This window comes from Microtus pennsylvanicus, chromosome 3 (assembly GCF_037038515.1).
Source record: "Microtus pennsylvanicus isolate mMicPen1 chromosome 3, mMicPen1.hap1, whole genome shotgun sequence".
Lineage (NCBI taxonomy): Eukaryota > Metazoa > Chordata > Mammalia > Rodentia > Cricetidae > Microtus > Microtus pennsylvanicus.
In genome coordinates this window covers 20,877,752-20,902,406 of record NC_134581.1, presented here as the reverse complement: position 1 = coordinate 20,902,406, position 24,655 = coordinate 20,877,752, and the positions used below count along the sequence as shown (strand labels likewise).

The window sequence follows — 24,655 nt, the reverse complement described above, 5'->3', positions numbered from 1 at the left end:
TGAAGATGACTTGTGGCAGTTGTTTTGTAGGGAGAGTGGTGGAGGCAGTGTTGCTGATGTGTGGGAATCCTTTGCCTGTGTCAAATGCATCGTCCTCATAGGTGTGTACTGCCGCTTTCACCCTGTACACAGGGGCTCCTGAAACAAGATCCCACAAACTGAAGTGCTTAGAAGCAACAGAAATGTATTTTTCACAGTTCTGGTTGCTGGGAATGCCACTATCAAAGTGCTGGTGGGTAGGTTTCTGGTGAGGGCTTGCTTTCTGCTTCATAGATATCCTAGCTGTGTTCTCACACAGTGAGAGTGTGGAGTGGGCTCTGTGGTCTTCATTACAGGGGCACTAGTCCCACTCACATCGTTCTGACCTAGTCCCCTCCAGAGGCCCTGCTTACTTATCTGTCTTACCTGGAGTTTAGAATCGTAACATGAATTCTGATGCAGGGGGAGGTTTTTACCTTAGCACTGATGAAACAGGCTTGTAGTGGGTCCTTAGTCTACGCCCTTTGCATGTGGTCCTGGTGGAAGTCCGCTTTTTCTGAAGACTTCCCAGCTCTTGTGGGGAGAGGGGGTTAATCCCATGTCACATGAGGCCCTGCCTATGGCTCTTAATACTGTCCTTAACGGACTACAATACTGGCTATCAGTGTCCACATTTTAACTGTGAGGACCTTGATTCAGGGTGTTGTGGACATTGAGAAAGCGAGGCCTTGACTCAGTTGTCCCTGCTGCTTCCGTCAGTCCTGTAAGAGCTGCAGTTAAGCCAGATCTTAAGCAGTGCTAGTTTGTGGTCCTGGTTACTGTCAGTATCCTCCTAGGTTTGCTGCCATAGCCCTGTGTTCTGTAACTGCTGGAGCAGTGCCAGAGGTTTTGGGAATACGATGCTAGTGGGTAGGAAGTCATGGTGACAGTGATGACTGTGACAGGGAGTTGTGGTCCATAGGAGTGCATAGGGGTGAAGACAGCATCTGAGAGAATGGAGCAGTTAAACATTTCCTCAGGATAGCTTGCTTCTCCTTTCACACTGAATAGCTTCTGGGAGAGCCATGCTTGTTCACATTTCATTTAAAAGTCAGTTCACACTGGTTTTAGACCCTTGCTCTTCAGAGCAGAAGAAAATTGAAACCAAATCAAGTATTATGTATTGTAGAGCTAATGACTAAAAATGATTAGATTCCTCTTCTTGAGCTGAGGATTTTTCCATGTAAAGAGTTCCATTTGGGATTGATACATTATTGGAGGAGTGATCCCTTTTGACTGTGATTGATAGGGCTAAGTGATGGGCAGGGTTGCTTTCCACTGTGGTTGATGTTTATTTGTAGGGAGAAGAAAGAGAGGCTTGGAGCATTTGGGGAAGGGAACCCAGGAAAGAAATCATTTACATCTCAAGGTTAAGCTGGGCAGGCAGAAGAGAGAAAAAGAAGCACTGAAGCCAGGCGGAGAGGGTGGCATGGGGTGTGTAGGCAGATGTGTGTGAAATACAGAACTCGGAAGTGGCTGGGATGAGAACAGGGAGCAAAGAAGAGACAAGGACAACTGGGAGGTTTTTGGATTGTGGATTAGGGATTAGAAAGGGAAAGCTGTTGAAGCATTTGGGCAGCACTCCAGACGTGGAGGCAGGAAGATCAGGACTTCCAGGCCAGACTCTTGACCCCCACCCCCACCCTCCACCCCCTTGCCAAACAAAACAATAAAACCTAGCCAACAAAACAAATCACTTAAAAACAAGTTAAGCAGAATTTAGGAAAAGGAGCATGTAGTCAGTACTGGGTTATAGAAAAGATAACTTGTGGCCCCTTGGTCATAGTTAAGACACCTGTCATGATTCATGGGTTGGGGGAACAGGTAAAGAGGTGGGGTAGGTTTATTGCAAAGAATTGGGAGGCTTAAAGGAAGGAGACCTTGGGGCTAAAGAGAAGGTCTTCTTCAGAGTCCGTGGTTTAGATTTGGGTGTCTTTATGGGAAAGGCAGTTGAGGAATAAGAAAACTGTGATGAGCCAATTATTCTTCCCGGCCAGACTTTCTTCCAAAATCTGAGGCTAAATTCTGGTTGGGGAGGGAGGGCTGATGTCCTCCGTGCTGGTAGGACTGGCACAACCTGCCATAGGGCAGCTTTGGCGGGAGAGGGTTAGCATCCTGAAGTGAACCCTTAACCCTAGGCGTTACGTTGGGGTTGGTGGTATTGGCACAGCTTAATACGAGCCCATGTGTTCTTCATTGGGAGAGCGGGGCTGAGACATTGTGCAATTGTGGGTTTGAATTTCTTTCCCCATTGCACATATGGAGGAAAATTCTATCCAATTATGGCTAAACTTGTCCCCTGTGAGTCACATCCTGAGTTAATGAGTGAATTCTGAAGGTGCTGCCTAAAATGCTGCTTGGGTTTTAAGGTTCACTTCAAGAGTAAATGGAAGGTGCCCATTTCTTTCCTCGAGCACTTGGAATTGAGACATTGTCAAGCATCGCTTTAGTTTTTGCTGGCATTATGTCACTGTCTTACAGATCTCGCCAGTCTGAGAGATAAGAATATCCTGTACTTGAGACCAAACCATTAAGTTACTCTAAATTATAGTGGAGATACACTTTTTTTGTGTGTTATTCTTGTTGATGTATGCTCTAATCTAGATGTTACCAAACAGCATTCCCTTGTGTAGGACTTCCTAAAACGTTCCTTGCCAAAACACGTGTGTGTAGGGCCGAGTTGTGTAGTAAGTGCTTTCTGAACAGTTTATTTTGCTGCTCCCAGCAATGGCAATGCTGAGTAACAGTCGTTCTTACATTTTAAGCTGGAATAAAATGTACACAGCTCCTAACTTGGGAGATGCCTGTAACCTAGAGAGAGCACACACATCTTACATACACCAGGTACTTCACACATGTTCTTCAGCAACACCAGAACTATTTATTTATTTATTTATTAAAGTTTTATTATGTATATAGTGTTCTGCCTATTTGTATGTCTGCAAGCCAGAAGAGAGCACCAGATCTCATTACAGATGGTTGAGAGCCACCATGTGGGTGCTGGGAATTGAACTCAGAACCTTTTTCTATGGTGTAGGCTGGCCTTGAACATATGATCCTCCTTCATTTTCCTCTATGCTGGAATTGTAGGTATGTGCCAGCATGTCTGGCTGCTGAACATTTATGTAGTCCTTTAAAAATGCTTGGATTTTGTTCTGGGACGCAGTTAAATTACTCGGAAACAGTTTGAGTCTTCTGGATGTTGCTTATAAGTTTTGTTGGATGGGACAAAACAGTACAAAGTAAACAGGCTCATTATTCCTTACCAGTGAGTCAAGACACTTCTCTATTTATCCCCACAAACCGTGAAGCATGAGGTCCTCCAGTCTGGCTGGTGGGAATGGGTCCAGAATCCAAGTGCTGGGAACTGTTCACTTTTAAACTTTCTCTGCCCTTGAATGGTTTCCTTATATGCATGCCCCATCAGGACACTGGAACTCAACCTTCCAGACCTTGAATTTCTTACCTTGTTTAGCTCTCCTTTCTAGTAATTGTTTTGTGAACCGTATCTCTAGAATCTTATCTTTCTGGATTTTGACCTTTTTTAAACATATTACTATCTTTTTGTTTTGTTTTGTTTCTGGAGACAAGAACTCAAGCTGTAGCTTAGGCTGGCTTCTCAAACTCACAGCAACCCTCTTGCCTTCGCCTCTTGAGTACCTGGGTTACAGGTGTATGCTACAAGCTTAGTTTACCTTTGTTGCCTCAGTTTCTTCCTCAGCCCTGTCTGTCCGTCTGTCTATCTCCATCCATCCGTCTATTTATCTGTGTGCATGCACATGCCACAACATTCATGTGGACAACTTTGAGGAGCCAATTCTCTCTTTCAGCCATGTGGGTTTTGCCATCAGACTCTGTGATGAACCATCTTCCTCCCTCCCTCCTCTGCACTGTAACCTTAGAACTCACCTACTTGGGGTCTTTGTTCAGGGATCACTGTTGCCTGGTAACAGTGATTTAAACTAGTGAGTCAGTTGTGTCCAGTCTTGATTATTTCAGATGAGAGGATCAATGTAGCTCCTGCTGCTCTAATTAAATGCTTATTGTTTGTGTCTCCCTATGGTTAATTCCTTAATAATCGACTAGAGGAAGGAAGTAGTCTGCTAAAAGAAGCAATGTGTAAGGTTCGGGTCTGTTTGTGCATGCACACTTGTGAGCAGATGAGTATTGGGTTGGGAGTTCACGTTTGAGTGTCAATTCCATCCCTTCTTTTACTCTGTGGGTGGCCATGTGTGGTCGCTAATCTTGGTGGTCAGACCTGGAAAGAGGGAGCCTCAATTAAAGAATTGCTCCCATCTGATTGTCCTGTGTACATATTTGTGGGGCATTTTCTTGATTAATGATTGACGTAGCAGGGCCTAGCCCATAATGGGTAGTGCCATCTCTGAGCAGGTGGTGGCGGCTCATGTCTTTAATCCCAGCACTCAGTAGGCAGAGTTAGGCAGATCTCTGAGGAGTGGTCCACAGAGTAAGTTTCATAGAGGCATCCTGTCTTAGAAACAGAAGCTGTCTAGCATGAGCTAGTGAGTGAGCCAGCAAGTGTAGGAGAGTTTCTGTTTCTCTCTGGGTCCTGCTTCACTCCCCTCATTGATTGTATAAACTGAAATCAATCTCCTTCCCCAGGTTGCTTTGATGTATCACAGCAGCAAAGAAGCATGCTGAAGCAGCGTGTGACCAGTGTTCTGAGTGTGCCTTTGCGTATGTGAGAAGGGTTGCTCCTAATACAGGTGCTGCCATGCATTTGAACATGCTGCGTGAGCTTCAGAACAGTTTATTTTAGTCACTGGTGGGGTTTCAGCATCTTTGTATTATAAACAAATATCCAAACATTTCAGGCTGCTTCATTTCTGGTTGGGCCCCACCAATGAGGGTAGGCTGCTGCATCTATTCTGTTATGAGAAAGGGCTTGGAATACACTGCAGGAGACAGAGAAAGAACCTATTGATCATCCCAGGAGGAGCAGGTAACTGCAACCCCTGAGCTCCTTTCGGCTACACGAGGAAATACTGTATGCGGCCTGCTGTCTGAGGCACAACCCACTGGAGTGGCTACTATCTGCCACTACTTTAACAGACCAAGCCTCAGGTTACTGAACCATTTAGATGGTTGGTTTCTTACCTTCAGTAGCACTCAGTATTCACTTACATGTGTAAAATGACCTTATTTTATGTTCCTGGGGTATATTTTTGGTGAAAACAGATAAGAAGCCTGTCCTTGTAGAACTACCTTTTGACAGAGAGCTCTGTGATTTGCCTTTAAAAAATTCCTATAGCTTTGGAGTTGAATTCCTGAGATAGCACTCTGCTGCTTGTTGCTGGCAGGGAGAGTGATGCCTGTGAGTTCCCTGTGTTTCGTGATATCAGCCTAGATTAGCGGGCAGGTCTGAGTCGCTCCGGCCTCAGTGTGCTCCTGCTAGGAGTAGCTGTGAAAGAAGTTGGGCATTGCTATCGTGAAGCACGGGGTACAAGTCTCCATCTCTGACTGTGTCAGTGGTGTATGTGTGGACTGCTCAAATCGCTTTCTTCTTTTAAGTCAGGGAACAAGGTAGGTGTTGGCGAAGGCCACTTGTTCGTTCCTGGCTGCCCAGACCACGAAATAATCACTCAGAAACTCTATTATTTGCAATACTGTTTGGCCAATAGCTTAAGTATATTTCTGGCTAACTCTTATATCTTAAATCAACCCATTTCTATTCATCTGTGTATTGCCATGTGGCTGTGGCTTACTGGAAAGATTCCTGTGTGTTTGTGTTCTGTGGGCTGATACACGGCTTCTCTCTGACTCCACCTACTCTCTCTTTATATCTTTTTGAGTCTGACTTTACTCTGTTAAGCCATTTACCAAAAGCAGCTTCTTTATTAACCAATGGCAATAAAACATTCACAGCATACATCACCTCCCATATCATGTTTCCTTCCCACCCGCCAGTTTCAAAATAACCGACCTGAAGACTCAATATTAATTATAAATGCTTGGCTGATAGCTCAGGCTTATTACTAACTAGTTCTTATAACGTAAATTCGCCCATTTTCTTTAATCTACTTTCTGCCATGTTGGGTTACCTCTTTTTTATCTTGCACCTTCTGTTTTCTCTTTGTGTCTCTCTGGTATCTCCTCTGACTCTTTGCTTCTTCCCAGTGTCCTTAGTCTGGTTTTCCCACCTAACCATATCCTGTCCAGCTATTGGCCAGTCAGCTTCTTTATCACAGTGTAATTTACAGTGTCCAGAGCAATACCAAATTATTGTCTAGATACTGGGATTCTGGCTCCATGGCAGGGAGGTTATGTTTTATGTTTTAATACTGGAACAAGTGAAAGAGATTTGGGAAGTACCTTTTACACTCTCGGCTAGTGTACAAATCACATTGAATCACATTTTTTAGGGAAATTCTCTTGTACATTTTTCTTTGACCTATATTTTTATTGGGAGTGATTTTTTTTTTTAATTGAAAGCCTTAGCCATTTGCTACAGTATTTGCTGATGGGGGAAGGTAAGGTGCCAATGCATCTATCTGAGATCAAATGACCTTATTCTTCCTCCAAGTGCACATGACTCCCTCCAGAGCACTAGCAGAGACCAAGCAGAACACAGCTTTTGTGATGGATGGCTTTGAGTTTCTGTGATCAGGTATCACAGAATTACCATGGATTTGTGGGTACAGGTCTTAGTCTGAAGGAGGTAGCCTGAAATAAAAGGGGTGCAAAGAGAGGGCATAGTGATCTTTTATTAATCTTAGATTTTTTTTAAGTACCATCCTTGCCTTGTATCCTCTGTGTGCAACTATACACTGTGAACTCAATTCTGCCAAGATATTTAAGGTTGGAAGAGAAGTAAATGAAGCAGATACTGAGTGTGGCGGAGTAGTACATTATAATTCTCAGTTTTCATGGTTTGTGTTTGAATAGCCACAAGGTTTGAAGACTGTGCACATTTTTAATTATGGAAAAAAACACAAAAAGCTCCTTCCCTGCCATTAGATGTTGGCATTTCTCTGCAGTGAGCTACCATGTGTGTGCTGGAAACTAAACTCAGAACTTTCTGGAAGAGCAGCCAGTGTGTTTAACCGCTGAGCAATCTCTCTAGCCCTGGCAATCTGCTGTGTGTAGTTAAATATTAGTTCTCAACAATTTTTTTTGGCTGTACTTTGGGTGTAACTAGATTTACTAAATTTTGATGAACAAACTTATTTATTTTCTTTTTTGTTGTTGTTGTTTGTTTTCTTTGTGTAGTCTTAGCTGTCCTGGAACCAGCTCTGTAGTCCAGACTGGCCTTGAATTTACAGAGAGTGCAAGGATTAAGTTGTGCACCACCACTGTCCAGCAAACTTACTTATTTTCAGTTTATTAGTTTACATAAATTAGAAACATTTGAAATAAGAGCCCTTCATTTTTATTTTGCATTAATAAGTTTATTTAGTGGTTTGAAATTCATTGATTTCTTTTCTCTGATTAGACCTTAAAGATTGTCTTGGTTTCATGAACTTTTTTTAAAGTTTTGATTGATATGTAGGAATTATGGATGATATCATAGAATACTTATGTTTTGGTTGACATCTGGAAACAACTGGTGATGTCATAAAATTACAAAATTTTTCAGTGAAGGGGGATTAATATCATCTGGATGGCTCAGGAATTGAGTGCCAAAGGCCAGCCACTCAGCTACTTAGTCTCAGAGCCAGGAAGAGAAGTCCGCACCGTACTGCTGCTTTAGCTCCATCTCCACAGCGTTACTTCTGGTTTCCTATTTTAATTGATTCCTGACATTTTTTTAAAAATAACTTTTCCTTAAAATCCCATCTTTGATGTAGTTGATTTTTATCAACAGCCAGCTATCCATGCATCTGATGTTGAATGCTGCAAGCACTAGGTAGAAGAGGTCGCCTGCCATGCGAGCAGCTCGTAGAGTGCATTCTGTCAAGTGCTGTGACGATGGCGCTCTTCATAAAGGGAGATTTCTTCACTGAGGTGCCGCTTGCCCACAGAATGGCAGCATTGGGAAACCTGTAGTTACCTGTCAGGATCACTTGGAAAAGATTTACTTGGTGGATTATTAGATTCTGTACAGTTGAGCAGGTCACCCTGGAATTAAATTTGGGACTTAGCACTGTATAGTGAAAAGCCTAGTTTTCTTGATAGGGTCATGAGAGTTTTGCAGGAATAACTTAAATTCTACAGCATCAAATATGGGTTATTTAAAAATCAAATTATGAACAAATGTTACCCTTTCTTAGGAGAAATCATTATCCCTACTTTGCTGGAATTGGCAGCAAGAAGCTAAGTTTGGCTACTGTAGTTGAGCCGTTGAAACATTTATCCTAAGTCAGAATGGCAATATTCTGTGCATTCTGATGCCAAAGTGCTGCCTAGTCAGTTCGTGGCCGGTGGCATTTGCCTTGTCTACCTCCACAGAGCCCCTTTCTACTGTGCCTGTTCTGCCTTCCCTGTTTTGTTCCCTCTTCTCTGGCCCTCCTCCTTCATATGGTGGAGTTGAGTTCTTGAGTCTCCTATGAGTCTTCATAGTGCTGCTCATTTTCAAAAATCTGCCTGCCTATCGTGTGTGTGTGTGTGTGTGTGTGCGCGTGTGCGTGTGCGTGTGTGTGTGTGTGTGTGTGTGTGTGTGCGCGCGCGCGCGCGTGTGCGAGCATGCAGGAGTTGTTTCTCTCCACTGTGTGGTTTTTGGGGATCGAACTCAGGTCATTGTTGGTGGCAGGTAACTTTACTGGCTGAAGGTCTCCACTGACCGTGTTCTATAAATTTATCTCAGTGGATTCACACACAGTGTGGTGTTTCATCTGGCTAGTTTCATGTAGCACAAAATTGTGGAGGTTCACATATATCTTTTCATTCTGTTTTTATACCACAATTTGCTCTTCATCTGTTTGTGGACTTTTGAGTTGTTTGCACATTTTGGCTGTAATGAATAATGGTGCTGAGAACATGCAAGTACCCAATTGGATACATGTTCAAGTTAGATATATACTTAGAATAGAATCATGAATCATCTGGTAACACTGTTTAACTTTTTGAGGCACTGCTGGAATATTTTCAGTGGCTGACTGTTTTACATTCCTACCAAAACTGCAGTGGTCCTGTTTCTCTATATCTTTGCCAACTCTTGAAATTTTCTGCTTTTTTTGGTTGTGGTTATTCTGGGTAGTATGAAGTACCTCGTTTTCGTTTTGACTTCTGTTACCCTAGTATTGAATAATGTGGAACATCTTTTCATGTGGTTATTTTATGTCTTCTCTGGAGAAATGGGTGTTCAAGTCCCTTGTCCACTTTTAGATTGGACTGGTGTTCTGCTCTGTTGGTTTAAATGGCTGCCCTTATGCTAGAACCATACTACTCTTATTTCTTAAAACTTTTTGAGGGGCTGGAGAGATGGCTCAGAGGTTAAGAGCATTGCTGTTCTTCCAAAGGTCCTGAGTTCAATTCCCAGCAACCACATGGTGGCTAACAGCCATCTGTAATGGGGTCTGATGCCCTCTTCTGACCTGCAAGCATACACACAGACAGAATATTGTATACATAATAAATAAATAAATATTAAAAACCTTTTTGAGATTATAATCAATAGCCTTTTGTTGAATTGTGAAGCTTTTTTATATATCCAGAATTCTAGACCCTTACCAGGTGTGAATTGTGAAGCTTTTTTATATATCCAGAATTCTAGACCCTTACCAGGTGTGAATTGTGAAGCTTTTTTATATATCCAGAATTCTAGACCCTTACCAGGTGTGAATTGCAGGTATCATCCTCCATTCTATGAGTTGTCCTCTTTGTCATAGTGCAATTTTTTTCCCTTTCTTTCTCTTTTTTTTTTTTTACATAGAACTTTAAAAACTTTATGAACTGGTGTGTCTGCTTTTGTCATCCATTGCTTGTGCTTTGGTATCCTGTCTTAGGTTACCAGAGCTGGAGAGATGGTTCAGAGGTTAAGAACACTGGTTGCTCCTCCAGAGGCCCTGAGTTCAATTCCCAGCAACTACATGGTGGCTCACAACCATCTGTAATGAGATCTGGTGCCCTCTTCTGGCTTTCGGACATACATGCAGGCAGAACACTGTATACATAATAAATAAGTAAACCTTTTAGAAAACCTGTTACCAAATCCAATGTTATGAAGATATGTCTGTTTTTTTCTATGTGCTTTATGTTTTTAAGTCTTATATTTAGGTCATTGATCTATTTTGTATTAATCTTTATATGTGGTATGAGGTAGGGGTCCAGTTTCATTCTTCTGTCTCACTGTTATTTGCTGAAGGAAAATAGTCTTTCTCTGGCAAATGATCTTGGTACCCTTACTAAAACTTGAGTCTTAAGAACTTTATGACTTTATTTCTGGCCTCAATTCTGTTCTTTTGGTTTCAATGGCTGCCCTTATTATAACCATACTATTTCTAAAAAGTTTTTGAGATTATAATTACATTATTTCTGCCTTCCTTTCCTCTCCCTTAGCCTTTCCATATAACCCTCCTTCCTCTTTTTCAAATTCATGGTCTCTGTTTTCATTTTGTGTTTGTGTGTTCCTAAATACATAAATACAGCCTGATCAGTCTGTATAATATTACTTTTATGTATGTTTTCAGGACTGACCATTTGGTATTGAATAACTGGTTGGTATGCTTGTCCCTGGGGAAGACTAGTTCTCTGGCTCTCAGCATTTATTAGTTGCTTATAGTTTGTATAGAGTTGAGGCCTCATCAACTTTCTCTCAATCACTTTAGATGTCTGTTGTCCTTGTTCAACTGATGTTTAAGCAGCCATGTTGGTGAGCCTTTATGGGTGTAGCTTCTAACATTCTCCTAGCCAACTTCCTGTTCCTCTGGTTCTTAACAGTCTTTCCTTCCCTCCTTCCTGTCTTCCACAATGATCCCTGAGCCTTAGTTGCAGTTGTGTTGTGTGTGTGTACATACGTTCATATATACATGAATATATATGTATGTATGCATATATATGTATGCATATATATTTATATATGGAACTGGGCTTCACAACTCTGCATTTTGATTGGTGTGGCTTTCTGTAATGGTCTCTTTCTGTTATAAAACAGAAGTTTCCTCAGTGAAGGACTTATCTGTGGGTGTTGGGATAAATATTTGGAATATAGTTAGGGATTATGCTGGTTTAGTAAAGTGGCAGTTGTAGGTTCTCCTCCAAGACCCATGACTTCACTAGCCCTGGTAGTTGGCTCGGTTTCCAGTGCCAGGCATGATTTCCCTCATGTTGAGCAGGTCTTACGTCCAGGTGTGTGTGCCACTACTGCACTGTCTTGATCTGAGTCACTTTGTAGTGAGTTCTGAAACTGAAATGTCAGTCTTCTATATATGTGCCTTTTGACTATTTGGAGCAGCTTTGCAATTCCATATCTATTTTAGGATCTGCTTTCCTATTTCTGCATAAAAGGCAGATGGAATTTTGATAGAGATTGCGCTGACTTTATACTTGGATTATATTGCCGTCTGACTAAGCCTGTTGTCTCCCCAACCGTAGACACGGGATGTTTTTCTGTTTAGTTCTTTCAGTGTTTTGTATTTTTAACTTAGTCTTTTATTTCTTTGGTTACATTGCTTCCTAAGTAGTTTGAGATGTGGCTGTAAGTGGAATTGGTTTCTTACTTTTCCTTTGGAATCATTCTTTGAGGAACTGCTCTTACCCTGCATTCTGTCTTTCCTTCTGTTGTTTTGCTCCAGGGTGGTGACTGGGAATCCTCCTCTCTTTTGTTGTATGATTGTTATTTTATGTGACCTTATGCCCATTAGTATTGGAGTCAAAAGACCTCTACAAAGTGATCCCCAAAGACTTTATTCTGTAAGACCAAATTTCTTTATTGACTTTTCTTTATCTTCCCAAAATATCAGAACCTATTCTGATTTTCTTTCAGTTATTTCTCTTTGGATCACGATGGTCCTGGTTTCCCCGGATTCTTTTCTAAAGGTACATATTGGAATAACTAATCTTTAGACTCATCCTCTTCTTGTTCTGACCTAGCTCTGAGCCTTCCTTCCACTACCTTTCCTTGTTCCTGGTCTTATAGCATTCCTGTACTTTGGGCTTGCTGTGAAACTGGCTCACTGATGCATTGTGGAATGTGTTATTTTCCTCTCTGCTTCAATACTACTCCTCAGTGTCCATTTGAGTTGGTAGATGCATGCCCCACCATTCTCTATAGTTATATCTGCCAGCCCCTATCCCTGAGCTCAGTCTGCATTTAATTACTGTGGTTACAGTCGAAGCATTGATAATTGGTAGCAGTTGGAAAGGGATAGATTGTATTATCTTCACTTGCCTTTTTTTCCCCTTTGAGTATATAATGGGAAAGGAAAGAAAAAGATTAAATCCAGAAATATAAAGTATGTTACTTCCTATAAATTTAGAAAAATTATTTGTCAGAAAAATTAAGATAAAATTGTTTAAAATTCTTTTTATTTTCCTAATTTTATTTCCTGGATGTCGGTGCAAAACATTGTCTTTATTGACCATTTGGAAATTACATGGTCATAAAGAAGAAAAAGAAAAATAATAAACATTCATTACCACGTTTGGTAAATAATCTTTCTAGCCTTTTTCCCTGCATTTTTGTTTTTCTTTATGTGGGTGAGCACTTTGAAGGTGAAGAATGCTGGCAGACTCATAACCTCCATGTGCTTTCTGTCGCTCTGCCTTCTTCTCACCCACTGCCCACCAGTTGTGGCCTGTGCATTTCCTGCCTTAAGAAGTTGATTGTACATTTCTTTATAACTGATAGCTTTTTAAATGAGGGGAGAATTGCTATTTTATAGCTATGGGGAGGGATGTGGCACCAGTGTGGGGGTCGGAGAACAGCTCTCAGGGGTTTCATCTTCCACTGTGGGATCTGGGCACTGAATTTAGCTGACGAGGCTTGTTCAGCAAGTACTTTTACCCACTTGGCCATCTTGTCAGCACCATGTTTTGTTTTTATTTGTGAACACTGTTTTATGTAACCCAGACTAACTACAAACTTCTGAAGTAGCTGAGATGCCTTGAACTCCTGCTGCCTCCACATCCCAATTGCTAGAATTACTATTGTGTCACTAGCCTGGCTGCTGATAACTTCATATAACTGTCTTGTGGGTGATTTGAGAGGAGATGGTTTCAATAATGTGCCGTCTTGATGTGTGCCTTAATTATGGCTATACTGATTATAGATGTGCGTGTTTTCTGTTCTCTGTATACTAATTTCATACCCCAGTTGTACTTAACATTGGGTTCTCTATATGTTTAGAAATGCCTTACATTAAAAAACTGATTGATTGATTGATTGATGTGTATGATTGCTTGTCTGTATATATGTATATGCTCCATGTGCATGCTTATGGAGACCAGAAGAGGGCATCATATTCTCTTGAACAGTAGTTACAAATAGTTGTAAGCTGCCATGTGGTGCTAAAAATCAAACATGGGTCCTCCGCAAGAGCAGTCAGTGGTCTTAGCCATTGTGCCGTCTCTCCAGTCCCAGAAACCCTTTACGTTTTGATTTGAGACTGACATTTATTGAGCTTGGAGGGATAGCTCAGAGGTTATTGGCTACTCTTCAAAGGACCCAGCTTCAATTTTCAGCACCCACATGGCAGTTCACAACTGTCTGTCACTCCAGTTCCAAGGTATCTGGCATCCTCACACAGAGATATATACAGATAAAACACCAATGTACATTAAAAAAAAAGATTGATGTTTATTTTATCATAAGCATTTCCGTAGTATAAAGGATTCTCTATTCCTTGTTAAAAAAGAAACTTTGAAGCTTGCTCAGTGTGAGTTAGAGTTACTTACTGGGTAAGATTATGCAAATGGCTGTTTTCCAAGGCCTCTGAGAATGTGCTTTCTTTGCATAGGATCGGAATTTGTTTGGAAATGGACTTCTCCAGAAAACTTGCTTTGTTCCTGCATTCTAGGCTTTTTCCATGCTAGTCTCTGCAGTGAACAGGGCCAGTGTCCGTCAGCGCTGTAGGGGAGATTCTGCCCAAACTGTGCTCTTTCGTTTTTTGTACTTACCAGATTTTACTTTTTGATATATTGGGATATTTTAAGGGAAGGTGGAGGAAGGAATTTTAGTTATTAATGATTTGTCGTTATTAGTGTTAACTTTAATATACTAAAGATGATGTCTTCATAGTAATTTTTTTAATTGAAAAAAATTGGGATGGGGGACATGGGCAGCTGTTTTCTTAGCTCTTATAAACCTTAATGGATTTTTTTTAAAAGAAAGTGAGTTGTTTTGCTTTTCAAGTCAGGGTTTCTTTGTAGCTTTGGAGCCTGTCCTAGAACTTGCTCTGTAGATGAGACTGGCCTTGAACTCACAGAGACTATCTGTACTTCCCAAGTGCAGGCGCCACCATAACCCGACTCAAAGTGTTATTTTTTTGTTGCTGTGAGGAGACACCATGACTAAGGCAGCTTAGAAAAAAAGCATTTGACTGGGGGCCTTCTTATAGTTTCAGAGGGTGAGTCCACAGTCATGGCAGGGAGCATGGCAGCAAGCAATTGGGCATGGTGTTGGAGCAGTTGCTGCAAGCTCCACACCCACAAGGCCCACAGAGAGCTAACTGGGATGATAAAAGCTTTTGAAACCTTAAAGCCCACCTCCAGTGACACAGCTCCTCTCGCAAGGTCACACCTCCCAGTCCTTGCAGTTCCAACTGTGAATCAAGCATTGAAATATATGAGCCTATAGGGACCATTTACTTTCAGAGCACTACAGAAAGTAATTGGATTTTGGTTTTCATGACTCACTAAACACTATATGCATATTTCTCTAAATGTTTTTTGAAAACCTTTAATTTTTTTCCTAGTTATAATTCATAGAAAACATACGTTTTAGATAAGGTCTTAGTATATTGTTTTGGCTACTGGCGAGGAACTCACTATGTAGGATCTACCTGTCTTCCTCCCAAGTGCTAGAGTTAAAGGCATGCACCACCATGCCCATCCTTCAAAGAAAGCTTAAGGAGAAACAAAAGAATAAAGGGTACATGAAAATCACTCGTAATCCACTATTTATAATCAACTACTTAATATATTCTGATATTCACTTTCTTTAAAAAAGTGGAGCATACATAACACACATTCATATATCATTCATATATGTATATAGTTAATTTCTTGAATATTTATTCAACACTTCTAGGTGTCAGGTAGTTTTGAAAATTTGCTGAATATTTGCTTCTTGCCTGTTTTCCTTTAGGGTTAAATTCTGGACAAAACTCAGTGTTGTAGGGAGAGGGCCCACTTGTTCATCCCGGCCACCTGGCTAGCTTAGCCCTGAAATAATCACACAGAAACTGTATTAATTAAAACACTGCGTAGCCCATTTGCTCTAGCCTCTTATTGGCTAACTCTCACATCGTGATTTAACCCATTTCTATTAATCTGTATATCGCCACGTGGCAGTGGCTGGGAAAGATTCAGCATGTCTATCTTTGGTAGCGGATCCATGGCATCTCTCCTACTCCGCCTTTCTTTCTCCCAGCATTCAGTTCTGTCTTCCCCGCCTACCTAAGTTCTGCCTATCAACTAGACAAAGGCAGTTTCTTTATTCATTAGCCAATGAAAGCAACACACAAACAGAAGGACCTCCTACACCAATACAGTTCATTATATTGTGTTTGTAGAAGCCCTGCTCCTGGTGCCAGTCTTAATCAGTTTTTTTTAAATTTAGTCCCCTCCCTCCCTCCCTCCCTCCCTCCCTCCCTCCCTCCCTCCCTCCCTCCCTCCCTCTTCTCTGCCATCAGAGTTACTTTGTGTTGCTGGGACAAAAACCTTGATGGAAGCGAGTTGCAGAAGGGAAGGCTGATTTTGCTTTGCATTGCAGAGGGTCCAGTCTGTCATGACAGGGAAGGCCTGGCAGCAGGAGTGCAGGCAGTGATTTGTTCACAGGCAGCAGACAGGAAGCAGACAAGGCAGGTTGGAAGCCAGTGGCCTGTACCTCCAGAGACCTGCACTTAGGGACCTACTTCTGACAGCAGGGCGTACTCCCAGAAGGCTCCCTCCACAGCTTTCAAAATAGAAGCATAAGCTGGGGACCTAGCATTTAAAGCATGAATTTGTGGCAACAGACCAAACTCCAACCATAACAGGTGTCTATGTATTGCAAGGATGAACAGGAATGGGTTAGATTGAAGGGCCATGATCCCTGGGTACCACCTCAGAGGGTCTTCTGCAGAGAAAGAAATGTTTAAAATCATCGTTTCCTTATAGATGTGACCATGGTTTATTAATCACTGCTGTCCTGCTAGGAATTTACATTGCTTATAAGTTTATTGTCATGGAGTGCTGCCACACTCTGCCCAGCATTCAGTGTTATATTTAAAGAACAGAAGCATTTCTGGTACAATATCAAGAGTGCTTATTCACTAAAATTAAAGGGATTATGGTGAAAAGAAGGTTCAAGGTAGACCACTCAAGACTTTTGCTATTCCAGACCAGAGAGCACTAACAAAAGCATAATTGGTACCTTATGAGTTAAGGTGGGTCGCCCAGTCAAACCACTTACTGTGGCTCAGGCTGCCTGGGAGCAGAGGAAAGCTATTGAAGTGTGGGAGGATGGAAATTGCAGGCCTCGCGGTTGTCAGCCGTGAGCCTGCCCTAGGGATTGTATAGGGGAAGTGCAGCTTGCTCTGTCAGGAACCACGCACAGGTCAGTCAGTGCCCCTTGGGGAGAGAGCCCATGTGCATGTAGTCACCTTTAATATTCTTGAAATGGAGCGGAAAGAGCCAATTGGTGGGAGCTGAGTTGGTTTGTGGGCCATTGCTACTGAAATAGAGTTCTCTTTCTGTCCCAGCCCCTTTGCTGTTTTGTCAGGAGAAGAGCTCCTTATTTCCCTGGGAAAGTTTTTGATGTTGAAATTTGGAAATTGATTACTTATATATAACCAATTTTTAAAAATTATTTGCTTGTGCTATCCTATTTGTGATTAGTAATTAATTTTGAGATTAAAAAGAGGTAAAAATCTTTGAGTGTTGTCTTTTACTCCTCTCAGAAAATTTAGGTAAACTTATATAAAATGAAATACATTGGCTTTATGTGTTCAGTAGATCAGTAGATTGATCTTTAAGAAATGCAGAGGATGTAGCTCAGTGGTAGAGCACTTGCTAGGCTGTGGAAGGCCCTGAGCCCAACTTCTAGCTCTAGCAGCAGCACCAAAACACCAACCCCCCACCCCTACCTTGGCACTGGAGAGGTGATTCAGTTGTTAAGAGCACTTAAAATTCTTGCAGAGCTCCCATGTCAGAAGACTAACAACTGCCTATAACTCTAGCTCCAGGGGCCCCAACACCCTCTTCTGGATTCTGCAAGTACCTGCATTGACATGTGCACACACTCCTCCCAACCCCCAAAGTTAAAAACAAAATAAATTATGTATATACACTTTTGTGACCTAGACTCAAGGCAAGATATTGAACATTGCCATTACCACAGGAAGTTTCTTGTAATCCCCCTGCCTTCTATCCTTCTTTCTAGATGGCCATGGTTGAGTTTTATCACTATGAACTACTGTTGTATGCTCTAGAAGTTTGATCTAACTGGACTCAAATGATTGATATTCTCATGTGTCACGTTTCTTTGAATCTGAGAAGTCCATCCTTGTTACAAAGTCTGGTTTTTATTGTAGAGCAGTATTCCATTGTTGAATGTTAACAGTTGGAATCAAGTTCAGACATTTGCATTGTTTCCACCTCTGCTTATTAGGAATAAAAGGCCTATGAACATCTGTGCACAAGTGTTTTGTGGATACAGTGTTTTCATTTCCTTTGCATAATTACCTCAGTTGGAATTGATGGTCACAGAGTAGGTGTGTGTTTCATTTATAAGCTTTTCAAAGCAGTTGAGTGTTTTTTGTTTTTTGTTATTTTTTTTTTCATGCTTGCCAGCCAGCGTTGCCAGAATCAATTGTAGTTATTCTCTTGGGTGCTAATGGTTTTCATTTTACTTCTAACCTTTGTTTTTGTGAAGATTAATGATGTGTTTTAGCACCTCTTCACATTTCCATGGCTCCGTGTATATCTTACTGTGAAACTCACCAGTCTCTCTTCTACTCAGATGGTGTGGCTGAGAGCAAGAGGCCTGGGCCCCTTCAAGCTCATTCCTTGTGGTTTCTTTGCACAGCCCTATCTAAAGCATAGACTATCTTGGAAGAAGGCTAACTAGCATTTAAAGGGGCAGCAGACCTCTTCCCACAAGTGGAGTTTTCTCCTAAAAGCACTTGTCTAGCACAAATTCCCCACTAGTTTTTCATAGTGTTTAGTGGATTTTCATGGTATTCTACACCTATCATTTCTATAATGTCTTCTCATTGGCAAGGACCCCTAGTATGAAATTGAGTAGGAGTAGGGACGTCCTTATCTTGTAAGTGATTTTAAGAATTTAAGACTTCACCATTGAGCATGCTAACTGTGTGGCTTTGTAAGTGCTATTTAACGGACCGAGAAAGAATTTGTCCATTCATTATTTGTTAATTATTTTTATCAGTATAGGCTTTCAATCTGAGATGTCCTCAGTGTTTTGTTTTGAAGCAGGGTCTCAGCTTCTGACCCTCTTGCTGCTACTTCCCAAGTGCTGGGATTCCTGCTGGGAGCCACCACACCCGCTTTGTTATCCTTTCTTTTTCCACTAGTGAGGTGACTTCTGACTTTTTGGAAGTTACTTGTCTATGCTATGCTTTGCCTTCCAGATACTGCTGTATTACATTTGCTAATATTTTGTGGAGAATGTTTGAATCTGTATGAAAAATGTTGGTCTGTAGTTTTCTATTCTGTGTTATTTTAATTAGTTCTTGGCTTTGTGCTGGCCTTGTAAGAAAATAATCTTTGCTCTTATTTTCTGACAGTTATTTAAGATTGGTGTTATCTTCTGTAATGTTTTGAATTTACTGGTGACTAGAGTTTTCTCCTTGCGTAGGTTCTTGATCATTTGGGGCTTTTATTTCTTGTCTTTTGGTATGTGATGCTACCAAGGATTTTCTCTTTGATCTGAGGTATTGAATTTATTGTCATACCATTCTTAAAAGTTTTTTTTTATATTTTTAATCTCCATAAGATTTGTAGTGATATTTCTTTCTATTTCTAATATTGGTAATAGCATTTTGTATTTTTAAAAAACCTGTCTCCTAAAGACTATAACTATCTTCAAAGAGTTATTTTTGGCTTTATCTTTATAATTAATTTTTTTGTTGTTATGTTTGACCAGAGAAGGCAGGCTACATGATATTTATGTTATTGTTAAGAGTTTTAAGAAATTTATACAGTCTTAGTTTATGATTAATCTTTTCATATTTATAACTGTTCAAGTCATGAGTCCACCCTTTAGGTTCTGGAAGGATGTTAGTCTGTGGCTGTGAATTGTCTGTCTTCTCTCTTGGCTATATATATCTTGTTTGTTGGAGTACAGTATCTTTTTTAGCTTTTGTGAATAGAGAATGCCATTGTAAGTTTTATTAACTAATGGCTGAGTTGTTTCATCTGAAGTTCTAATTGAGTGCTGTCACTTCTGCTTCATTTGTTCTTTTCCTTTTTCTTGACATATATTTCTGAACTTTGTTTTAGTCCTGTTTTTATAAATCTACCTATACTAGCATATCTCAGGCTTAAGTGAGTTTTTGTAAACATTTTATTATTTTTATGTGCATAGGTGTTTTATCTGCTTGAGAGTCTGTGCGCTGCATGTGTGCAGTGCCCACAGAGGCCAGAGAGGGCACTAGACCTCTGGGAATGAAGTAATGAACTGTTGTGAGCTGCCATGTGGGTGTAATTAGACTCAGGTCCATTGAAAGAGCAATCGTGCTCTTAACTGCCAAGCCACCTCTCCAGCCCCTTAAATGAATTTAAACCACGTATTACTGTGGTTATTGGTGTTGTCTTTGAATTCATATTCCTTTTCCATTCAATCCCTGTATCTTCCTGCCGTCTTTCTGTCTTTCTCCCGCACCACCAGCCCCCACTTTATGTTCCTTAGCATTTCCTGTCCTGTCAGCAGGGAGAGCCTTCTGCACAGACTTCCAGCTTCTCCCGTTGTATTCCCATGCAGGATGCATAAAACAGTGCTGCCCAAGTCTCATTTTTGACTTAAAGGTGAACTGTCTGTGGCGGAGTCGTTGTGCTTTCTCTGTGTGATTGGGAGGTCTGAGGTGTCGGTTTGACCTCTTTCTTACCACCCTTGGGTTTCAGACCTGCCGTGCACGCTCAGGAAATGTGCGATTTCAACTTCAGTTTGTCCTTCCTGAGCACTAGGAACATCTGGACTAAACTTTAACAGCAAATCAATTTATAGGACATTATTCTGCCATGATTCTTTTCAGTTCTTTGATTCTTTGCCTGTCTCTAACACTTGCTAATCCTCTTTTGTCAACAGTGCCCAGGCCTCAAGTTCACTGTCTTGATAGCACCAGTAATTACTGTTATTTTATTTTCCTTGTAACTTCTTTCTTCTTCTTCCTTCCTCCCTCCCTCTCTCCCTTCCTTCCTTTCTTTTAACCTCTTGTATTTCCCCCCCCCACAGGAAGTTGATTTTCCGCTGAAGGTAGTGGTGTAAAAGTTTTCTTCAGTGGCTGGAGAAATAGGTGACTTAGCTCAGACTCAAGCGGTGGTGGCTCATAAGCTTCCTTAACTCCAGTGCAGGCAGTCTCCCTCCCTCTTGAGTCTTTCTAAGTCTGGGTCAACATTGAAGGAGGCACCATATTCAGAAGATATAAGTGGCTGCAGGTGGTCCTGGCATGGCTGTCTCAGAAGGACAGCTGCTTTTTGGGAGCCGGTTTCTCTGTGATGCTACAGCCTCCTGCTTCGTGAGGCTGCTCATATGTCAGCTGTCTGCGGTGCACACTTTGCATCAGCATTCTCTCTCTCTGCACTGCACTAGTGTTTGTGATACTCTGGAGACATTGGATGTTTAACTATTTTTCCATTTTTTTTTCTAGGTCTTGACGCAGAACTTTACTATGTGAGAAATGATCTTATTAGTCACTACGCTCTGTCCTTTAACCTGCTAGTGCCCAGTGAGACAAACTTCCTGCACTTCACTTGGCATGCAAAGTCCAAGGTAAGAGCTGCTGGCGGACAGCTTGACAGAGACCGCCCCTGAGGATGGGCCTTCCTCTCCACAGAAGGGTGAGCGGTGGTGCACCGAGGAGCACTGGGACTTTTCAGGTTATGTCTTACAGATAGAGTCTTGAGCCTGTTCTGCTTAAACGTCAGGTTTAGGTGACCACAAAGTGGATGATCACCACCTACGATTGGGTCCTTGCAGGCCTTTCCAGTGGGATCTGATTCTAACTTGGGAAGAGAACAGTTGGATTTGATGATGACCCTGCTGTTATGGAGAAGCCGTATATGGTTGGAGGATGGGTGTGGGTGTGTGGGGAGAAGCATTGCTGAGCTGGTTCTTCCAGACATTTGTTGACTTGAATACAGTTTTCATATTCACAGTGAAAGAAAGGTGCAGCATTGGCAGCTTCCTGCGTGTACCGTGCTGAGCCCCAGTAACCTTAGAGGCTGAACGTGGGGACTTAGCAACTTCTTGTCTGATTTATTCATTGGTGATTTCTTCACATCTCTGACTGCCTAGGCTACTCCAGCCCAAGAAATCTTACATCCTCATTTCACAGATTTGCCAAGTGAAACTGTTTGTATTATTTGCTCCCTGCTCCCTGCTTGTGTTTGCCCTTGAACTGTTTGAAAGTTCATTGAAAGCATTGCCTTCCTCACTCCTGAATGCCTTAGTCCGCAGGACACTGGTGTTATTTACACAATCAAGTACAGTTTCCAGAATCAGGAAGTTTAATGCAGTTCATCGTTATCCCCAGCGTCTTTCTGACTAATGTCTCACTAGTTGATATTGCTTTAGTTTGTGTCAATCTCAAGTTTTGTTGCCCTGTCCATGTGTTTCAGCCTCAGAAGTTACTGATAGTGGGGAACCTGTCATGGTAGAAGCTAGCTTGGAGGGATCTTCTCTGAATATATATGCTTGCAGGGTAAACACTGGAGGGGCCTGGTATAACTGATTATTCCATTATCTTGTAGATTTCTTCCCTCCCCTCCTTTCCCTTCCCCTCCCCTCCCTTCCCCTTCCCTCCCCTTCTTTTTCCTTTCCTTTCCTTGACAGTGTCTTACTCTATAGCTCTGGCTGTCCTAGAACTCAACATAGACCAGGCTGGCTCTGTACTCATAGATATCCTCCTGCCTCTGACTCGCAAGTGCTGGGATTAAAGATGTGCACTACCACACTTGGTTGGAACATGTTTTTAAACTGTAGCTTTGGGCTTCTTACGATGTTGCAGTTCCTAATTCTAGTTCTTAGGCCATAGAATCTGGTGATTTTTGGCACGGTTGACTAGTTGCAGCTTATTTAAAAAGTTAATCATATGAGTAGGCAGTATATGGATATAATAAAATTCCAAATGTTGTAAGAGTATACAATGGAAAGGAAGGTTTTCCACCATCATAGTAGCATGCTGAGCAAGCCCGTCCAGATCTTTGCTCTCACCTGGCCTTCTAGCCCGATTCTGTCTCCTAAGGAAGGTAGTGTATGTGTGTGTGATGTGCATAGGTACACTTAAATGCTTCATGCTGTTGTGTAGTGCAGAGCTCTGGGCAACGTGTCCTGGTAAAGGTTCTCTGTTCCTTCGCATTGATTTGTGTCTTTCCCCCTTTGAGTAACTGTATCATATTTTCTTCCTGTATAGCTATGCTTTGGTTTGTTGATCATTTCCTGCAAGAGGAAACTGTGACCCAGGTTTGTGAAGGACTTGCTCAAATGAGTCTGGAGGCAGAAGAAGCAGGCACTCTAGGTGACCTGAAATGGCAGTCACCCAGGAGGGCCAGAGTGGTATGAAGATGGCTTTTCTCGATCGTTTGGCTCTGAGATGCCGTCGTAAACGTTCAGAAGGAAGGCTGCCACTCTCAGTTTCTGACACTCTGTCAGAAACTCTCAGCTTGGTCTTTTTAAGATTTGCCAGAAGATGAAATACTTGCTTCCGAGGGTCTCCAGACTCCCTGGTGTATCACTTCAACAGCACAGATATTTTAACATCAGTTTTTCCACATCAAAGCTTTTGCTGGTAGTGTTCTGTAGTGTTTACTTGACTGGCCGTGCCAAAGATTTTAGTTCCCTCAGAGGCTGGAGCTGTGTGTGTCCTTTTCTTTAGCATCTATGTCACGCATGCCTTGGTGAGTGGTTGAGAGTGTGTTAATTGTGTTTTAAGATGGGAGTCGAGCTCTGGTATTGATTCTCTCAAGAGTAGACTACTAGGCGGTCTTAACAGATAATTAGTTTCTTGTATGTTCCAGAAAATTCCCCAGTGTTCAAGAAAAAGCCTGCAACTGTGTCTGTTAAGTGTCAGTAGATATGCTAGATAGCCAAAAGGCAGAGGCATACTAAGACGTGGCAGAAGACTCCCGCCACCCACTCTCCTTGGTGTCGGTCCAGGAGAGGCTGCAGGGAGCCTGTCAGAGCTGCAGCAGCAGCCTCTGGGGCCAGCCTGCTGTGTCCCAGTGGAGGGAAGTAGCTGTGAGAACGGCAGGTCTGGCAGTGTCAGACAAATTGGAAGGCCTTTGGACCATCGGCAAGCACATTCCCTTTAGATCTGTGTTCCAGAGAGAGATGGTCTCACTCATCAGCTGCCATGTCTTCCAAGTAGGGGAAAAATACCAAACATGTTTATTTTTTAGCTTCTTCAAATATTTATATTTTCTCTAGTAATTTTTCTGAAGTATTCTGGCTCGTTTATTTTGCTGATAAACAACTGCTGTTCAGAGTTTTTGTCTGGTAGTCTGTGAGGTAGTTTCTAAATGGGTCTGTTTCTTCAAAGGTGATTGACAAGTGTTCCTTACAGATCCGTGCGTGCCAAGGTAGGGAAAATTGGGTTTCAGTAATTGGCAGTCTTCTCTGACTTTGAAAACTACATTTAAAAATTAGGAGCCCAGTGGGAAGAGAGATGCTTCCCTTGTCCATTCAGCCTGACCAAAGGGCAGGCTTCCTGCTTCTTCCCACTGCTCCTCTAAGCCTCTCCTCAGCCTCTTTATCCCCTCCTGCTCCTGCTCATTTCCCTGCCTCCATTTCTTTCCCCTCTCCTTCTCCCTGTGGCTACACTGAGATAAACCTGCCTACTACTCTGTCCCCTGCCCTCAGCTCTGCCATTGGCGCCCTTTGATTCCTTGGCTGTACCGTCTTTGCTTTCCTAGGGGTTTTGGTCCCTGGGCAGCTCTTCCTCTGCTTATAGTAACTGAGGCTTTTAATAAAGGAGATCAAAAGGTTTTGTGGGGAGTACTCAAGAGGGACACTGCAGGGGATTGCTAGGGAAGTAAGAAGTTTCTAGAAAAGCTATTAATGTCATGGACAGACAGGCAACAGTATGACAGGGGTCTCAAGGAGACTTCAGGCTCTAGCATCAGAGAATGACAGCATGGCAGGGTCCCTGGAGAGAGGCATCAGAACCCATGTGATAGAGGTAGTGTCTCATTTTTATATCTGAAGATGGACTAAGTTTCATAGCAAATGCCTATAGGTGGATTCCCAGCCAGGAGAGGACTGGGGAGCAGGAAGTGTCACCAAGTAACTAATTTCCCAGGTGAGAGATCCTGGCCCCAGAGTGACTTTTAGCTGGGAACTCACAGTGTCTCAGTAGGG

General features: G+C 42.0%; 1 protein-coding gene across 2 annotated transcripts in view; it reads left to right on the top strand.

The window, feature by feature from the left end:
• Ryk (receptor like tyrosine kinase) overlaps positions 1-24,655 on the top strand; it is an 80,447-nt gene that overhangs the window by 5,420 nt on the left and 50,372 nt on the right. For both annotated transcript variants that reach the window (XM_075964840.1, XM_075964839.1), the window contains exon 2: positions 20,949-21,070. In XM_075964840.1, the coding sequence (XP_075820955.1) occupies positions 20,949-21,070 (122 nt within the window). The remainder of the gene's footprint in view (positions 1-20,948; positions 21,071-24,655) is intronic.